This window comes from Heloderma suspectum, chromosome 6 (assembly GCF_057233095.1).
Source record: "Heloderma suspectum isolate Gila_16-S chromosome 6, 16-S_ref, whole genome shotgun sequence".
Classification (NCBI taxonomy): Eukaryota; Metazoa; Chordata; class Lepidosauria; order Squamata; family Helodermatidae; genus Heloderma; species Heloderma suspectum.
This window is the reverse complement of record NC_139463.1, coordinates 119,109,070-119,128,682: the sequence shown is the minus strand read 5'-3', so window position 1 is coordinate 119,128,682 and position 19,613 is coordinate 119,109,070. Positions and strand designations below refer to the sequence as shown.

At 45.4% G+C, this 19,613-nt stretch overlaps 2 protein-coding genes across 2 annotated transcripts; both read right to left on the bottom strand.

Annotated features, from left to right (window-relative positions):
• Window positions 1-392: 392 nt before the first annotated feature.
• Window positions 393-11,600, bottom strand: LOC146342863 (vomeronasal type-2 receptor 26-like). The gene is made up of 4 exons (XM_084808045.1): window positions 10,737-11,600; window positions 10,004-10,231; window positions 1,845-1,971; window positions 393-1,294 (listed from the first exon to the last, which is right to left on the bottom strand). The coding sequence occupies exons 1-4, from the start codon at window positions 11,565-11,567 to the stop codon at window positions 393-395; spliced, it is 2,088 nt and encodes a 695-aa protein (XP_084664171.1). The 5' UTR covers window positions 11,568-11,600.
• Window positions 11,601-11,668: 68 nt separating this feature from the next.
• LOC146342862 (vomeronasal type-2 receptor 26-like) lies at window positions 11,669-15,395 on the bottom strand. Its single transcript, XM_084808044.1, has 3 exons — window positions 15,130-15,395; window positions 12,003-12,294; window positions 11,669-11,677 (listed from the first exon to the last, which is right to left on the bottom strand). The coding sequence occupies exons 1-3, from the start codon at window positions 15,393-15,395 to the stop codon at window positions 11,669-11,671; spliced, it is 567 nt and encodes a 188-aa protein (XP_084664170.1).
• Window positions 15,396-19,613: the final 4,218 nt, after the last annotated feature.

Genomic DNA, 19,613 nt, shown 5'->3' with positions numbered 1-19,613 from the left:
CAGAGATAGAGAAAAGGTGTGCTCCCAGGGGCAGGTAGGGGAGAAGACCAAGGTGGCTGCCTTATGCCATTTCCTATTTCCACCCCAGCCTCCTTCCAAGACGCTACTGTTAGATGGGTGAAATCGCCTATGTAGCAGAAATGCAGGGTTGCTGGAGCACAAAACTGCCATTCTCCTCCTGCCCTGCATTGGATCCTCAAAGTTTGGATGCTGCCAACTCTCTGGATAGCATTGTGCCCCTAATGTCTTAATCCTACCTCTCAAGATAGACAGAGGTGATGTGTGAATAAGATGGTTTGATGTGGGATATCTGTTATCTCTTATCTTTATGCCCACTGCCTCAATGTATTAGACAACACAGAAGTAATACATCTAATTGAGCAGAGTGATGCTTAATTTTTTCTCCTCATTAGCTTCTCCCTGTTGTTCAGCTCAGGCTTGAAGAGAATAATATAACATTTTGGGAGAAAGATACAGCATAATAATCCAGCACTGGAGGCCAAGATAGAGAAGATCTCCACACCTGCCATGTATTTGCCCTTGGTGCTTACATAGGGTGGAACAAAAGACAACCAAACACTGCAAAAAATCAGCATGCTGAAGGTGATAAACTTGGCTTCATTAAAAGCATCTGGCAAATTCCTGGCTATGAAAGCCACAGTGAAGCTGATGAGGGACAGAAGTCCCATGTAGCTTAGGACAAGAGAAAACATGATGGCAGATCCTACATTACATTTCACAATGATTTCTTCAGTGATTGAGTGCATGTCTAATTCTGGGATGGATGGAGAGGTTCTGAGCCACACAACACAAATGCCAGCTTGAATTGCAGAACACGTAAGGACAATGGAGTTGGACAACCGTTTCCCCACCCAATTCCTCAAGCGGGACCCGGGCTTGGTGGCCATGAAAGCGACAACCACAGTGATGGTTTTGGCCAACACACAAGAAACAGCTACTGAGAAGATCAAACCAAAAACCGGTTGTTGGAGGAGGCAGCTCAGTTTCCCAGGCTGTCCAACGAATAACAGAGAAGAGAGGAAGCAGAGCAGGAGAGAGATGAGGAGAGTGTAGGTGAGGCCCCGATTGTTGGCTTTGACTATGGGGGTGTCTCTGTGCTTAATAAATGTTTGCAGCACCAAGACTGTCATCAAGGAAAAAGAAAGAGCAACTGAAACTAAACTTTTCCCCAATGGTTCTTCATAGGACAGAAAGCTTATAACTTTGGGGATGCATCGGTCTTGGTCCTTGTTTGGATAATGATCTTCTGGACATGCAGAACAGTCATCCACATCTGGGGGGGGAAGAGTGAGGGATCAGAATGATGAGGCATATGTGAATGGTAGCCAGTTTCCCTGAATAATTTGCACATTGGAATCATTGTTTCTGTTCTGACCTCTCTTGAAGTTTCACATATGATGTCGATAGTGTGAGAAGATATTGTGGTATAGAGAGGGATACCCCAGGCTGCTGGCCCTTCCTAAACTAAACTAAACTAAACTAAAAAAGAAAAGAAAAAAAAGAGGCCCATAAGAAGAAGCGTGCTATGGTCTCTTTCCCTGGGCTTTAATTCAAGTGTGGTAAGCCGAGGAGGCTACAGGCTGCTGGAGAGAGGATTGTACAAAGACAGGGAAAAGATGTGAATAGAGTTGCATCATAAGTAAAGTCCGCACATGAACCCTGAACCCAACCCATAAGAATTTCTTTAAAATTGTCCTCTCCTTTGAATTACTTTATGGAAATATTTTCTTTTCTATCAAGTTGAAAGAGAATGGTTGAAAAATATGTTGGAGCTCTAGTTTTAACCCTATTTGCTGGAAGATTTCATGCATCACATCACCTACCTATTTCAAATGAAATCTTTCCTTCTGGACATAGATTACAATCATAGCAGCAAAATTTCTCCCCTTCCTTCTTTCTCTTCTGAAAACCAGGGTGGCAGGACTCACTACAAACAGAAACGGGTAGGGCCTATCCATAAAGATCAAGAGTGTTTAGGATGGGAAATATCAGAAATAAAATGTGATCATAAAAAGTATATATAATATATACAAATGATGTATAAGGGCAGTATCCTATTCAACAATAGCATTAATGTATATTATGTTGTTCTACCATAAGTGACATCTAGCACAATGCCAATACCATTTGCTGGAGTGGCGGGTTCCCCTGGAAAAACTGTTGTTCCAGAAAATGCTATTGGGAGTCACTTAAAGTAGCACAACATAATTTACTTTAGCACTAGTGTCAAATAAGACACTGCCCTAAGATGTAGAAATAAACAAGTAATCACTTGACATTTGTTTGTTTGTTTGTCTGTTTGTTTAGAACATTTGTACACCTCTGCACTTCTCAAAAAGATTCCAGAGTGGTGAACAAAAAGAGAAAAATGATACAAAGATAAAGTGAATAAAACACAATATTATAATAATTATTTTTAAGAACAGTGCCAAATAAATGGGGCTGTTTTACCAAAGCAGGCTTCCTGGAAAAGAGCTATTCTCAGGAGGCACTGAAAACAACCCAGTGTTGGTGCCTGCCTGACTTCCAGAGGCAGGGAATTCTAGAGGAAGGGGGCCACCACACTGAAGGCTTTTCTTTGGGTAGACTCCAATCAGGCACAATGTCCTCTGATGACCTTAGTGACTGGGCAGTTTGGGAGAACCTCTTAAGTATCTCTTTAAGTATCCTGGTCCCAAGTTGGTTAGGGCTTGGTACACTAGTACCAAAATCTTAAACCTGGCCAGGAAACAAATAGGAAATAGAAAACGAATAGTTCCCTCAGCAAAGGAGTTACATGCTGAAAAGGGGCAGCTCCCGATAACAGCTGAGCAATTGCATTCTCCAGCTTCTGGAGCAGCCTTAAGGGTCCAACATAGAGCACATTGCACTAATCCAGTCTTGAGGTTATTACCACCTGTACCACTGGGGCTAAACTATCCCTGTCCAGCAAAGCCCATAGCTGGTGAGCCAGCCAAAGCTAGTAAAAGGCACTCTGAGCCACCACAGCCACTTGGGCCTCCAACGACAGTGATGGATTGAGGAGTACCCCCAAATTACAGACCTGATCTTTCCGAGGGAGTGCAACCCCATCCAGAACAGGCAATGAGCCTATGTCCTTGACTTGGGAATCGCTCATGCACCGTCAGGGTGGACACTGAGCCCATAGAATCCCAGAGTAGTTCTGATTCTGAGGAAGAGGAGCCGCTCCCGGGAGAGGAGCATGCTCATCCTTCCCAGGGCCAACAGCTGACAGAGATTCCTCCCACCGGCATTCCTAGCATAGATAGCAGTCCTGGGAGTGACAGAGCATGGGAAGCAGACTTGCTGGACTCGCGACGCAAACGCAGGGAGCGGCGCCAAATGGAGGGTGCAGAAAGGAGGCGTAGTGCCCAGTTGGCGCACAAACAATGGTTGCACCCTGAGGATCCAAGGGAAAATGGGAGGGACTCTCCCTAGCCCATAAGTTCAGGGTCTGCCAGTGATTCCCTTTCAAACGGGGACCAACTGTTCCAACTTAGGGCATAGGTAATCTGCTGCTCATATCTAGTTGCTAACAGTAGAGTTGTTAAGTTGTAAAAGAGGAATAAAGCTTTGAAAAGAATCCCTCCCCCCCCGGAATCCTGGCCAGCCGGCTGTGCTCCGCAGAGATTCTGCGGAGCCGCCGGCCGGCTCTGCCAGCAGCCGTACATCCGGCTATTGGGCAGTATATTGGCTATTGGGCAGTATATTGGCTATTGGGCAGTATAGAAATGAAATGAATGAATGAATAAATAAATAAATATTTTTTTTGAATACAGTATGCTGGCTCGCTGAGGAATATTTGGGGTCTGAAGAAAAGAAATGGCTGACTCAGCTGAGTGTTTCAATCCACAAAGGTAAGGATTAGGGATGTTAATTCCAGTGAATTCGCCCCCCTGAATCCATGGCGGAATGGAGCAACCCGCCCCAACACCCCGCAAAAGCCCCGTGAAACGGAGCCTACCTGACTGCGGCTCCGGCTGAGGCTTCGTCTCTGGCGGCGGATCCGACGGCGGAGGTGGCTCCAGCTGCTGTCGGGCTGCTGCAGACGCAAATGGCATCCTGAGTAGGGGTCGCCATTTGCGTCCCTATGGTAGCCCGCGATAGGCAACGTAAATATTTAGGTAGCCTATCACGGCTAAAGCGGGAACGCAAATTCTGTCCCCTACGCCATTTGTGTTCCTGCTTTAGCTGTGATAGGCTACCTAAATATTTATGTAGCCTATCACGGGCTACCATAGGGACGCAAATGGCGTTCCTTACTCAGGACACCATTTGCGTCCACAGCAGCCCGGCAGCAGCTGGAGGACCTCCTGCGGTTTGGCCCTGCTGGCGGCTCCGCGGCCTGGCTGCAGAGCGGAGCCGGCCGGACAGGACTCCACAGGGGAGGAACGGATCGCCTCCCCCCCATCAAGGATTTTGGGGGGAGGGACGGAGCACCTCCCCCCACACACCGTGGATGTCCCTGGACGAAACCAGGTAAGTGTTTCGTACATCCCTAGTAAGGATAGCCAAGTAGCTGTCAATAATCCTACTGTACTAAAGCTTAATAAATTTATTTGTTCATTCATTTATTCATTTCATTTCATTTCATTTCTAGACCGCCCAATAGCTGAAGCTCTCTGGGAGGTTCACAAAAATTAAAACCAAAACACACACAATAAACAATATAAAATATAAAAACATTAAACCCACAATATAACAATACAACCAGTATAAAGGCAGAATAAAACCCAGACTGTTGAGTGGGGCTGGTTACAGGGAGCATACAACTCCCTTGTTAAAACAGCTTCACTGGCTCCCAGTCTGTTTCCGGGCACAATTCAAAGTGCTGGCTATGACCTATAAAGCCCTATATGGCTCTGGTCCAGGTTATCTGAAACACCATATCCTCCCTTATGAACCTGTCCATGCCCTGAGATCTCCTGGGGAGGCCCTTCTCTCAGTTCCACCACTGTCACTGGCACGTTTGGTGGGAACCCAGGAGAAGGCCTTCTCAGTGGCTGCCCCACGGCTGAGGAACATCCTTCCCAGGGAGGCTAGGATGGCTCCCTCCTTGATGTGTTTCCTGAGGCTCACTAAAACATTCTTGTTCCAGCAGGCCTTTGGGACATAGTTGGAACCTGGTGGTAAGTTGCTAAAATGCTGTTTCAATGTTTTAATATAATTTTAATTGTATTGATGTTTAATTTGTATTTTAACTTTTGTATATTTTCATATGTTTTAATTGTATATGTTTTAATTTTTGTAAGCTGCCTTGTGTCCCAGTCCTGGGGAAAAGGCGGGGAAGCAATGCAGAGATCTAAAATACTGATTTAGAACAGCAAAGCTAAAAGACTAGAAAGCTAAGATGCTAAAATGCCTGGGCAAATAAAAAGGTCTTCACCTGGTGGAAGAAGGAATACAATGTATGTGCCAGGCGAACCTCACTAGGGAGCTCATTCCACAGCCAGGGTGCCACAACAGCAAAGGCCCTCCTCCTAGTAGCTACCCGCCTCACTTCTTTTGGCAGGGGTTCACAGAGAAGGACCCCAGAAGATGATCTTAGGATCCAGGCAGGCACATATGGGGGAGGCGATCCTTCAGATAACCTGGCCCCAAGCCGTTAAGGGCTTCGAATGTTAATGCGAGCACTTTGAATCAGGTCCAGAAATGGACTAGCAGCCAGTGCAGCTGGAAAAGTACTTTTGTAATGTGATCTTATTGACCAGTCCCTGTTTACAATCTCGCTGCCCTATTTTGGACTATTTTGGAGTTTGTGGACTGTTTTCAAAGGCAGTCCCAAGTAGGAATGTCAGAGAATTCCGCCACGGATCTCGGGGAGGGCGAATGCCAGCGCATTCGGCCCCCTGAAATCGGTGGCGGAACAGTCTGCCCCCCCCGCTGCCCCCGGGACGAGACTTCCTGGCGGCGGTGGCTCCGGCGGCGGCTCCGGCGGTGGTGCGGCAGTGGTGGCTGCGGCAGCTGGTCTTCTGACTAGCTGCCACCACCGCCATTTCCAGTTAAAAAAAAAAAAGCCGTGATAGCCTACATAAACATTTACGTAGCCTATCATGGCTGACTGCAGGGATGCAAACGGAGGCGGAGCTGGCCAGCGGCTCAGCAGAATCCCTGCGGAGCACAGCCGGCCGGCAAGGATTCTGGGGAGGGGAGGCACGGAGTGCCTCCCCCCCATCCAGGATTCCGGGGAGAGGGACAGAGCCCCTCCCCCCCACCATCAACATAATCTGCGAAAGGTAAGTGACTTTCGTACATCCCTAGTCCCAAGTAGGGATGGCAGAGAATTCCACCACGGATTTCAGTGAGGCCGAATGCACTGGCATTTGCCCCCCCTGAAACCCATGGAGGAACGGCTTCCCACCGCCACCACCCCGCGGAATCCCCCCGGAACAAAACTTACCTGGGGTGGCGGCGTCGGCATCTGTTCTTTCGGCTGGCTGCTGTGGCCGCCTTTTGCGTCCTGCCAAGCTGCCGTGATAGGCAACATAAGTATTGACGTAGCCTATCATGGTAAATGTAGCCACGCAAATGGCGGCCACTATGCCATTTGCGTGGCTGCCTTTACTGTGATAGGCTACATAAATACTTACGTAGCCTATCACAGAAAGAGCAGCGGCGCAAACGGCATAGCGCCTGCCATTTGCGTCCCTGCTCTTTGCCATGATAGGCTACGTAAATACTTACATAGCCTATCACGGCAGCCTGGCAGGACGCAAATGGCAGCCGTTACGGCGGCTGCCATTTGTATCTGCAGCAGCCCAGCCACAGCCGGAACTCCAGCTGTGGACTGCCCTGCCCGGCGGCTCCGTGGAGCCGCCGCGGAGCAGAACCGGCCAGGGAGGATTCTGCAGGGAGGGATGTAGTGCCTCCTCCCCCACCGCGAATCACATCTGCGAAAAGGTAAGTGACTTTCGTACATTCCTAGTCCCAACTATGTCAATTCAGGAATTGTCACCAAGGACTAACACAGGCCTTCAACACAGTAACAATACTAGGCCTCAGGCCTACACAAATACATTATAGCCTTTCAGAGGTCACACAGAAAATTCAAATGTTACACAACATCAGCAGTCATTTATTTACATACATTCCTTCATATGGATTATAGCTTAATTGACAGTCATGGCTTCATTTGAGGGGTCTCTTTGTCATTCCCCCTTTTCTTGGGGGCTAATTGCAGTGCTGAGACCACAGCCTTCATTTCTTAAGAATGTCTCAGAGACCCACATGAAGGGAAGAGACAATGATGGGAAATGGAGATGACTGTGGCTAGACCTATTGATTTCACTGTGAAGTAATCCCAGCTGCCAGTAAGAAAATACATTATTTGAAATCAGAAGGGGAAGGGTGCTTGGGAAGAAGCAAGGAAGGTGCCTTGGGCTGCATTGGTGCCATACGGGGACCACCTGGCCTATTTGTAGCAGCACAGTATTTCTTGAGAACTATTGGGTCCAGGGTAGATCTCCTTTGGAGTGGCCAGCTCACTACCTCCTTATGGGGTCCAGGCACCAGTCCCCCGCTTAAAGACGCGTTCAGCACAGAACTGACCTACTGTGTCATTCCGCTAGCTTTATTGAGCCATTTGGGGAAGAATCATTTGAGCTCATGGTTGGATGCATTACTGCAGGAGTAGGGAACTGCAGTCACATGGGCACATTTGTAGTTGGGAGGGGGCTTTCATGGGCACATTTGCAATTTTGGAAGCAGAGATTCTCTCCCATCATGCCCCTTTGCCTGGGTTTTTATCCTACCAACACTTGGAATCTCTCAGTTTTCACACACATGCGTGCAGAGAGGGAGAGAGAGAGAGAGAGGTAATTAGAGGATGCAATGGAAACAACAAAATAAGCCTTCTTTGCTTCCCTCATTGCTATGCAATAGGTGCAATTATGTGCTCTACCATGTGTTCGCTCAGCTTCAAAGTGGATCTTGCACTGTTGGTGCTTTAGTCCTTGCCCAGCTCGTTTCATTGTTCACACCTTCCTGGGATGCCAGGAGATGAACGGGCCCCACAATGTCAGGTAGGGCACTCAGAAGTTATCTTCTTGGTAGCTCTGTTTATCTCACCATTCCATAGTGACACCAGGGCATCAAGTGGATTGCCAGCTGGGTCCAATGGAAACTTGCCCAGCACACTCAGGGATCCGTCGGTTCCATTAGTCTCTGGAGGAAGAACACCCTAGCTGGTCCACCACCCCTGCAGAGCATGCAAACTGGAATAATGGGTCCAAAGACCACCAGGAAACGGCCTGACCAGAACAAAGGGATTATTTGGACCCCTCCCCCTTTCCAGACCATCCATGTCACAACATGGGGCAAATACAAAACTGAAGGTATGTCCTGGTCTGTGAGCAGGGCTGACAACAATTGAGGCACCCCCATGGTTGCCATGGGGGCCATGAAGTCCCAAGATAATCCCCTAGAAGCAGCCCAGATGTGAATGTTGAAGTCCGCCAGGATCACTCTCCTGGGTTCCTCTGGCATCAAGGCAGAGAACACCTCAGCTTACTCAGGGAGGGATGCTGCTGGTGTACCACCCATCCTGATGCCCAGCAGCCTCCCTAACGGTATCTTCGACCTAGCACCGCATATAGGCCTTTCAGTCTATCCACGAAACAGTGGTATGCTAGAGAGGAAAATGGAACTACTATGGATGATGGCAACACCCCCTGTTCAAACAATCTCACCTGAACTGATGTCACAAGGAGCACCCAGGACAGTGGGAAAGGCTCGGTAAGCCGAAGTCCACACAGCTCAGCCACCAAGTCTCAGAAATATTCAACAGGTCAATTCCTTCCCCACAACTAAATCATGGATGGCCAAGAATGAATTATGAACTGCAAGGAATTCATATATTTGGGATGTTAATGTCGCATCTCCCTTTGTTTTGGGATGTGATAGATGGCTATGGCCTCATTACATAGCCTAGTCACCCATGATGATAGGGTCGGCTTAGTCATGAAAGGATGTTTCTGAGTGCTGACTCATAATGATGTGCCCACCACAGGGATGTATGAGGATTCCATTTTGAGGGTGAAATCTCAAGGGATCTTACCAGTTCAGTCCTGGCAAATTTCATTCCATTTCCTCTTGCTGGCATTAACTTCATCGGTAGTCAGTCAATCCAAGATGCAGATTTTCGATCTTGTTTTAATGGTGATGGAAATCAGTGCAAATGGGATCACATTTTGTTGTTGTTGTTGTTGTTGTTGTTAAATGTGGGTTTTTAAATTTGCACCAATGGAGGTGCATATATATGTATAATAGAATCCTAGAATAGTAGGGTTGTAAGGGGCCTACAAGGCCATCGTGTCCAACCCCCTGATCCATGCAGGAGTCCAAGTCAGAGCATCTCTGACAGATGGCTGTCCAGCCTTGTCTTGAATGCCTCCAGTGTGGGAGAGCCCACTACCTCCCTAGGTAATTGGTTCCATTGTCGTATTGCTCTAACAGTCAGGAATTTTTTCCTGACATTCAGCCGGAATCTGGCTTCCTGTCACTTGAGCCCATTATTCCATGTCCTGCACTCTGGGATGATCGAGAAGAAATCCTGGCCTTCCACTCTGTGACAACCTTTCAAGGACTTGAAGAGCACTGTCATATCTCCCCTCAGTCTTCTTTTTTCAAGGCTAAACATGCCCAGTTCTTTCAGTCTCTCTTGATAGGGCTTTGTTTCCAGTCCCCTGATCATCTTTGTTGCCCTCCCTGAACCCCCACCAGTCTGCCTGCATCCTTCTTAAAGTGTGGTACCAAGACATCTCTCTCTCTCTCTCTCTCTCTCTCTCTCACTCACTACTCTGTCTATCTTGCAAAAGTCTGCCTATCTGCTATGCGTTCCTACTATAAGCATCCTTGATTTTTTAATCCTCAGCACACACTATTTCTTTTAGGCCAGCGGAGCCATTTTCCATACTTGTTGAAGAACTTGTCAGTTTCATCCACCACTTTGGCCCTCCCCACTTCAATTCCATTGAATCCACACCTGATTATAGCCCCTATGCCAAACAATCATATCTTCATTAATGCTGAATAATTTCCCTTCCAGAGCATTGGGATCTACCCATCCAATCTTCACTTTAAGGAACGACTTGTTTCGAAATGTAACCAAGTTCATTATATCAAATCCACCTTCCATTTCCCTGTTATCATTCAAAGATACTTTTTCTCCAGCAGAGTTGTTAAATGAAATGCCTTGAAGAAATGGATGGAGCTAGTTAAACAAAACAAAAAAAAGTGGGGGGGAGAAAAAAAAAGAGAGAAAAAAAGAGAAACAATAATAATGTTGAACACTTGATACCAGAAATCAATCAAAATGTCTTAACCTGGTAATATGGGGTTGGATCCAGACTTAGACACTGATAGAATAAGCCTACTAAAAACAATGGGACCAGTTGGGCAGGACTAACACATCCCATTGGTATTACTCACTCTACTTTTAGCTTGACTATTACTGGATTCTCTCTCTCCCCCCCACCATTATTTTATGCAAATTTATCTAACAAAGTTCCAGTCTGAAGCATAGTTTTGAGTGACAAACTGATAATAGTTTGCTGTTTCCTATTTTGTAGGCTTGAAGGGCAGAGAAAGGAGAGCCCATGATGATGAATGCCTGTGACCTCATTCAACAATAATTTGGGGAACAAAAAGTTAGATGCTGCCTAAGTTTGGGCTTATCTATTCATTCAAATAAAGCCATTTCATTGTGAAGATGTTACCTCCCAAGGCTGCAGTTCCTGAAGTTCACCATTTTTGCCACCCATCATTGTTCTGCGACTGGATCTAGATGAGTACCGGGCATGTAAAGCGTGCGCCACAGCATAGACGGCATTATAAATACTGTAGCTGTGGCCAGTCATGCGCATTTCAAAAGAATGCCCAAGGAGGGTGTCCAGCCTCTCTTCCCCAGTACATCTTCCAGCAACCTTGTACGGCACCAGGGGATCTGGAACCGAACAGCCAAATGCTTGCTCCCAGAACTCTTCCAGAAAATCATCTGCTTGTGTCCAATCTGGTTTTAGGATCTGAAGATATTTCTGGAACCCGATAGGTTCATTTGAGTGAATCGAGAAGTAAATGGCACCTTGGAATACTTGCAAATCGGAGTCCCGGCTTATGCCTCCTAGTATAAAATCAATCTGGGCTGTTATAATCCACACCTTTCCAACAAATGTGTTTTCCTTATGTTCAGGAATTCCGATACCATGTGTAAAAAACCACAGATACATAAATGTAAAAGTTTCACCATAGATGACAAATATTCTGGATTTCCTAAAATTGATAAGTTGATAGATATTATGGGCCATAACATTCACTTCATGTGTAGGATGCAAACGCTCTTGCCTGGGGATTCGTTCTATGAAGTCTGAACAGATTCTGTTCTTAGAAAGCAATGGCTCCAGGGCCTGCAAGAAACGTTCTCCCTGATCATCATCCACCACAAAGAGCCCAATCCATATCCATCCAAAATGCTTAAGTAGGCTGATAATTCCCATATACTGATGGGCTTCATTTGGGACCATGCGATAAACAGAAGGGAGCTGCATCATCTCATACACTGCTGGTGCAATTGAACCATATGCGAGCTGAAAGAATAAAATGATAAAATATTATGAAGTGTTTGGAAGAAAATGCTAAATTCAATAAATCTTCAGATATCCTTTATGTAACACAAACACTGGCAGATAAGTTAGAATCATTAATCTACACACAGTATTAGCTACCAAATGACAAAAGCATGTTATTTTATTTATTTAATTGTAGGACTCTTATATACAACCTATTTACCCATAATAGCATTCAAACAATAGATTTGCAGGTTTCTGACTCTGATCCCCAGAAAGTCAGTGGCAGCAAAGTGTCAGGGGTGAGGGTCAATTGTCCATCAGAGTCCCATCTCTTTCCCATCAGCTTTCCCTGCTGCCACAACTACTGCTAATGAAAGCTTGTAGAGATGTTGATTGGCCCCCGTGTAATTTTCCTACCTGTGGAATCTTGAAGGTATTTAAGATTGTTGCCATGTACAGTGTAGTATCAAAGCCAAGTGCCCCAATGACAGCTATTTGTTTTCTGTGGGTATCACATTCATAGTTGAGGACAAATCTAGATGATCTGAAGAGAAGATCCAGGGTGTTACGATAAGTCATCAGTGCATCATTGTAGCTGTCATAGATGTGGAATCCAAGTGTGACATTCAGTAAGACATTAGGATTTTTGTTGATCTCATTGACAGCAAAAGCCAAGGCCAAGATGTGCTGGTAGAATTTTGTCACAACGCTGCAAATAACCATCAACTGTTATTGGAGAATTCGACAACCCACACAGTTTTTGTACCATGGTATTGGTCTCTTCTGCTCCATTTTAGATGCCTTATTGTAAGAATACTCCTCTGTCTCTTACTTGGAAGTAATATATAGGTCACCTTCTTATGTGTAATTCCAATTTTCCCATGCATTGTCCCAACGCCTCAGTGCATTTCCGTGACCCCCCCTTGCTCCTTCTGCTTGAGGTAAGTGTCACGCTATGACTAACGGTAGGGGTACCCCTGAATAGAGCCTAACCATTTTGCTACATCATTATTGGTATGTTGTAGTTGGGAACCTAAGCTGCGGGCTCATCCACACCAGGATTTTATTCTGGTTCTGCTCCGTCCCCAAGTCAATCATGTGAGATGACACCCCCCCTCCCCATAGCTAATGCAGCATTTCTTGCCCTACATCTGTGTGTATGTGTGTTGGTCTGTGTGCATTTAAACTCTATTGTTGTGGGGTTTCCAGTCACAGTGGCTTCAGTGCAGTTTGGGAGTCTGTGGGAGCTCACTTGGCTTCAGCGCGGGCTGGTGGAAGTGGCACTGATCTGTCGAAGGGAAGCGTTGCATGGGGCGGGGGCTTATGCCTACCTGGAAGTAACTAATTGTCTTGGGGATGGGAGTCAGCCTTGCTGCGTTGAAAAGACTCTGTTTTGACCCTGCACTCAATCGCTGCCTGTCCTTTTAAATATTCGCAGAGTGCAGGAGTGGGGAGGGGAGCATAACGAGGCTGTTACATATGGAAATGCTAAGGTTTGCAGAGCCTTACTGACTTTAAAAGCTTCACTGAGTGCAGGGGCAGCAGGGGCAGAGGGCAAGCCTCCTCTCTTCCTGCACCTCCCATCTGACCACGTTCAGTTCTACTCATTTGCCCCAGGCAAACATTTGTTTTTCAATGTATACACTGCATTACAGGCTACCATTGGGCACGGGAGGCGCTAACCCAATTTTATGAAAATCCATACTTAAACAGAACCACCTCAAAACCTGTTTCCATGTAGATTGGCTCTGTGTCACAGAGTTTTGATGCAGTGCCAGAAATCATTCTCCCCTTTCTGGTCTTCTTGAAAATACATCGGTTTCATACAGCATCTTTACATATTTACTCCTGGGAGGGAGAATGTGTGGATTTCCATATATTGTTGGGCTACAACTACCATTATCCCTAAGCATTTGCCATTCTGGCTGGGGATGATGGGACTTAGAGATTAACAACGTCTTGAGGGACACAGCTCCCTCTCTCATGCTTCAGTGTCTGTGCATCAAATCCATGCAGCCATGCAGAGGTACACATAAAAATAATGCCTATGCCCTTGTTCCAGTTGTCCTTTAACCATGAAATCAGGTGTGTGTGTGTGTATGTGTGTATGTCTCTGTGTGTGTGTATGATCATTGTCAATATTAAGATCACAGAAAGTGGACAAGATGCAGTTTTCAGTACAAAGAGATTATGAGAACATTATGCCAACGAGTGGGAAAGTAGCACAAAAAGAAAAAAACTTGAGTCCAAATGCCAAAAACATGAGCTTCCATTCTATCTAAAATGCTGGAGAAAATATTAAAGTGTCCCAGCAGCAGAGATAAAACTGCCATGAAGACTGTGAAGGAAGGAGCAAGAGAGAGAAAGTGCACAGTCATGCCAGAGGAGAAAGGGTGCAGAAGTTAGCCTGGTGAGAAAAAGGTCTGGATTTGTGCACACAGTTTAAAAGAGAATAATGGCTGAATCAAGGAAAAGGCATAGGAATACTTTCTACAGTCTAAATGCATTGCTGGAGCTGTGTTTTTAATCTCTATAAGTCGTTATTGAATAACTAGTGGTCCTCATTCTGTACATCAGTTGTGTCCCATTAAATCCTGCTCTGTTTTCAGGTCACTGACATGCATGAAAAAAGCCAAAACAAAAGACAAGTATAGTACTCTGCGAGTCTGCTACCAACTGGAACATCCCATTCTTTGGCTGTAACATTTGTCATTTGGAGAAACAATTGGTCCCTGTGATAAAACATTGCAGTGTCCTCTCACCTCCTAGCAGGAGTGTTCCAGTTCAGTAAGGAACCTTGCCCTCCTCAAGAATACTGCAAAATGTAAGAATCTCAAGCAGGCATTATCATCTATCCCCACCCCACCAGCTTTTTTCCCTGTTCTCTTTTCCAGGGGATACTAGACATGCCAAGTGAACACACATAGTCCTCATTGGGCTTCGGTGTTTCCCCCCCCCTTAGAATTTCTGTATTTAAGGTTCTGGGTACTTCTGCAAACCTTGGTGCTCTGCTCTCCCTACTATGCTGTCTCCTCTAGACTTTTCTCAGTAGCAAGCTCCACATTGGCTCCATTTCTGTCAGCATACTTTTCTGTATGAAATGGATTGGTTTTCCTCTTGGCCAGTATCAACCTTGGGGTTTCTTTGCTCCCCCCCCCCCCGCTTCAACATGGTTTGAAACTTCTGCATGGGTGACTGTTCCTTTAGGTCTTTCTTGCACCAAATACTTCCCCTAAATTCTTCTCAGCCTGCAAATCATTACACTACAAACATCTGACACTTATACAAATATGATCTGAAGAAAGAAAACACTACCCCCCCCCCACCCCACACACACACCCTTCAGAAGGAGATCTCTCATTTCAGGAGGAGAAAGTCATTTGTAAGCAGGGTAGAATACATAAACATGTTAACCATTGAAAATTAAAGTGCCTAGAACAATATCAATGTTCCTTCGGCATTATGTTGTATTTACACTATGCAGTGTTTATGATTTGGCCAGTTTCGCATGAGGCAGAAAGGAGAGAGAAAAATAATTCCTTACATTCTAAAGTCAGAGAACTGCTGCCAAGGAACTTCCTTGAATGAAAATGCTGAGGAATAGGAAGTGATCTGAGAAACCATCCCACCAATAAGGAAGTCCCCTGACTGATATGCCTCATATACAACAGGGGCAGGTTCCATTGTCTGGCAATTTGTTGTATCTACTTCACACACCCAATGAAAAAGCAAAAGCAACAACAGAAACACGGACAACCCAGTACTCAGGCAGCAAAGCTTCTCTCTAGATAGAAGCCCTCCTGTATCCATCTACAGCCTATGCTTAGTTTAAGGAGGCTCCCCGGGCTGGCACCTGATTTTGCTGATATACTTCCTAGAGGGAGACTTCTCCCACTTCTCTAGAACAGCAGCATGGCTATTAACGTATGTCTTACAAAGCCCACACAGTTTAGCAATTCATTGATGGAATCTGGCCTAAAAAGCAGAAGAGAAGCAACTGTCAGAGATCAAAGTCATGGAGTCCTGCCTCCTGACCTGAATGGCAGAATTGGAGGAGTTTATCTAACCACTTCCCTACTTGCTTCAGTATTGTTTTTGGCTTTCTGAAAATCCACTGGACCATTCTCATGGGGAAAACAAAACCAAACTAACAAATGATACTGAATTGGATAATGACAGGGTAGTTTTTTTTTCCTTGGCTCCGAGCTGCAACACGAATTGGGTTTTCCAGGTCTGACAACAAGGTTTCTTTGCTCTTCAGTAGGACAAGGAACAGATGGGTTCCAGGTTTCCATAGAGAGTAAGTGCCAGCGGCAATTTCTGGCCAGAACCAGAATACGAAATCATCAGTTTAACTGAGTGTAGTGCTCCTTGCTGAACTGAAGGCCACAGCCAAGCTCCTATTTTCTAAAGGAGTTGGGACTTGGGAGTCAAAGTTTATCAGAGTGACTGATAAGAAATGATGGTGCCTCATAACATTTAGTCAATGAACCCTAGAGGAAAGAAGACCCTTCATTTATTCTGCTATCCTGTTGAGGGACAACTGCATAGGTTTTCCTACCACTGCTACAATATGTGGAGGAAATCCCAAATTTTCCCCACTGCTGTTCCCTCTTCTTAAAAATTCAGATCTTTGAACTGTGCAACTCCCTGCCACAAAGCCATCTCAACCATGAAAAACTTGTTGCCTCCATAATTAACCCTTTGAATCCTTTATACCTCATTAACCTGGTAACTAAGGTGAAGGCGTAGGAATGACACCATCACTTGAGATAAGATAATAAAAAATAACAGGCTTGTATTGGAATTATTTTCATAAAGTAATAAGGTTCCTCTTTTTGTAATGATAGCTTATGATGGCTTCACTTACTGAGTTACTGAGTTGTTTTCTGTATGAAGAAGCAGGCCTTACTGGTTCTTTATAGGAACAACATTATTAATGAACAAGGACAGTTTGCAGTTACTGTGCTGCATGAAGCAGGGCTGGGATCTCCTTCCTTGGAACTACCCATACCTGGTCTTCTAACGAGTCTGAACCAGGTCCTTGTGAACATCACTAGATGCATAACAAGCCTTAAAGAGATAGTGCACTATTCCCACAGTTGAGTTACCATTCTGAATAAGAGTGACTTCCCTGCTAATGAACTCTATCTAGCTTTTCCCTCAGATCAGATTTCCCTAAACTCCAACCCAATGAAACCCTCACAGCCAAGAACAGATGCTGTACAACAGCTGTCCTCTGCCTCCTCTTCATGTTCTTTCTGGCTTCTAGAAGGATATTAGTTTCAAAGACTCTCACTGATGATCCCTCTGGCCAGACCTCAAACTCAATCCTTCTGGTGCTCAGCTCAGCTACCTGCTTGGGGCTGACCACTGCCTACCTGCATGGCCTCCTTCTCCACAGCAATGGGGATGTACTACAAAGAAGGACACTGAATGGCCATTGAAATGCATTGGTTCATTCTGAATCATTGGAAGAGGTTAGGGATCATCTTCAGATCAAAATACCTAAAAGTGATAAACGTCTATTTTTCATAGAAAACAACTCAGAATCAAAATAGTTACGAACAGAGTGGTTTTGGGGAACAACTCCTATGACCCCAAACACAGCAGTTCCTAGGGATCATCTCCAAATACAAAAAGAAAGTGAATTCAATAAAGAGAAGGGGACTGCAGTCTCACATAATGATCTGTAAGCACCAGTGTCAATTGGCCTTAACAAGTGGTGTGGTGGTGGTGGTTTCCCAAAAAAACTGCTGAACATTATTTCAGTGCTTGCATATCCCCCCTCCCCCCGCAACCTCCTCTTACAACAGGCTTGTATTGCCAAATGGCTATAGGAATACCACAGAATTATGAGAAAAACTGGAGGCTAAAATGTCGGGGTCCCTGGTATTGGATACCTAGGAACCCTTATTTAAACAGCCTCAGCTTGGCCCTGATGTTGTAGGTGAGGTTCCTTTGGGGACTGAGACAGAATTCAGATTCACTCAGATTTACTGAAATTCTACAAATAAGGACTAGAACAATGGCATAAGATAAATTCATTTATTAAAGAAAGATAAAGAAAGATAAAGTTTAACGAACACACAAGCCTTCCACTTAGCTGTATGCCTACCACTCACACTGGTAGGTTACCAGCAAGGGGATCCTCCTTTATCTGGCAAAGATTTTAAAGTTTCATTACAAACAGGATCCCTCCACCCCCTCACACCCACACACAAACACTGGAGGCCCTATAACCAGGAGAAAGACACTCCTGTCCCATTCTGCATGGACTTAAATACTCTTCGAATCATAGAATAGTAGGGTTGGAAGGGGCCTATAAGACCATCGAGTCCAACCCTCTGCTCAGTGCAGGAACCTCCCAAACTTGGTGAACTCTTTCTTCTTACATGTTCTAAAATCTTTTTATCTATTGGTCTATGTTACATTATAGGTCATCCTATTCCCAGAAAAGCCACCCTTTTGTCCTCAAAACCACTTCTGTCCTTACCGTAAGGTGCTGACTACAAAACAGGTGTAAATTTTCCTTTTTTGTGGTCAACAGTTCCTTTTTTTCTTCCTTTTATCTCCAGACAGGGGAATCCCCAAACCGCAACGTGTTCTTATCTATGACCGCTTACTTTTTACCCAGGTTTCTTATATGGAAGAGGCAGTTGGTAAGGTTGGAAGGTTATCAAAACATGTCTTATCAGCATCTAGCAAGCCTCTAAGACAGTGGATTTTGCTCCCCTACTTGCCCCATCACACATTAGCATTAACCCCCTAGAAACACCATCTCTTACCCCTTAAACTCTAAACTCACTAGACCCCATATTTACCCAAATGTAAATTGCAAGGCCCAAGAAAATCATCATCATTATTTTTTTGTTTGTTTGTTTGTTTGTTTATTTCATTTCTATACAGCCCAATAGCCGAAGCTCTCTGGGCGGTGCACAAAAAAAATGGAAAAAACCAAAAGCCTATCCAGGCCAGTATCCCCGACTTCTTTCCCAAAACAAAACAAAACAAAACAAAACGCAGGAAATCTGATCAGGGCTGTTCCGATTTCACACCTTCATTGTTGTTGCTGAAATGGAAGAGCCCATGCATTGGGAACTAGGCCTACATTTAGGAAGCTGTGTAAGATCCGTCTTTCCAACTGGCCTTCATTTGCTGCTCTCCTTCTGTTGCCGCCTTTGTCATTGGACTGATCTCAGTCAAATGCTCTTTTACTGAGTACATGCCGATTACTTGTATCCTATTTACCATGGGTTCAGTGTTCCGCCACCATTTGCGTACGCCCGTTTGTTTTCTTAAAGTCAACGTAAACATTTATGTAGCCTATCACAGCTGACTGCAGGGACGCAAACGGTGGCGGCTATGGCCGCCACCCTTTGCGTCCCTGCTAACTAGCGCCGGATGTCCGGCTGCTGGCTGCAGAGCACAGCCGGCCGGCCAGGATTCCGGGGGGGGGGGGAGACGGAGCGCCTCCCCCCCTACCATCAGCATAATCCCCGAAAGGTAAGTATTTTCATACATCCCTATAGATATGCTCTGTGATATGATGGTGTTTCGGCTTAACTTTCTTGTAAAAAATCATAGGGCCCCTGCCTTGAATACATTTTTTCCCCCACTGTGGCTGCACTGACGAGTGGCAGATCCATGATTTGTCTGGTTCAGTCCATGGAGGCAGATGTGCTCTGTGATTTGGGGGATTTGTTCTGCAAAAATCATATGAAATCAAGAGGATCCCTGCCAAGGACCCATGTTTTTGAGCCATGGCTGTGCCCACGAGTGGCAGATCTGTGATTTTTTTTTTCTGGTTCAGTCCAAGGAAGCAGAAGTGCTTTGTGATTGGATGGTGGGTTTGTGGGTCTCCCCTTTAAAAATCATATGAACTCATGAGGATCCCTTTTTGATTTTATGGATCCTCTTTTTGCCCAGTCCCCTTTGTATTTACTGCTTTCTTTCCCAGCACAAGCATGTGCCTGTCTACTCAGAAGTGACTCCCATTGTGTCAGTGAGGCTTGCTCCTGAAATGCA

Excerpts from the sequence above, each read along its gene's own strand:
- LOC146342862 (XM_084808044.1), bottom strand. The coding sequence starts at position 15,395 with ATGGATACAGGAGGGCTTCTATCTAGAGAGAAGCTTTGCTGCCTGAGT. Across the intron at positions 12,295-15,129 it reads CAGTTCTCTGACTTTAGAAT|CGTTGTGACAAAATTCTACC; the intron begins GTAAGGAATTAT and ends GGTTATTTGCAG.
- LOC146342863 (XM_084808045.1), bottom strand. The coding sequence starts at position 11,567 with ATGATGCAGCTCCCTTCTGTTTATCGCATGGTCCCAAATGAAGCCCAT. Across the intron at positions 10,232-10,736 it reads AGGAACTGCAGCCTTGGGAG|CTCCATCCATTTCTTCAAGG; the intron begins GTAACATCTTCA and ends TTGTTTAACTAG. Across the intron at positions 1,295-1,844 it reads AAAGATTTCATTTGAAATAG|ATGTGGATGACTGTTCTGCA; the intron begins GTAGGTGATGTG and ends TTCCCCCCCCAG.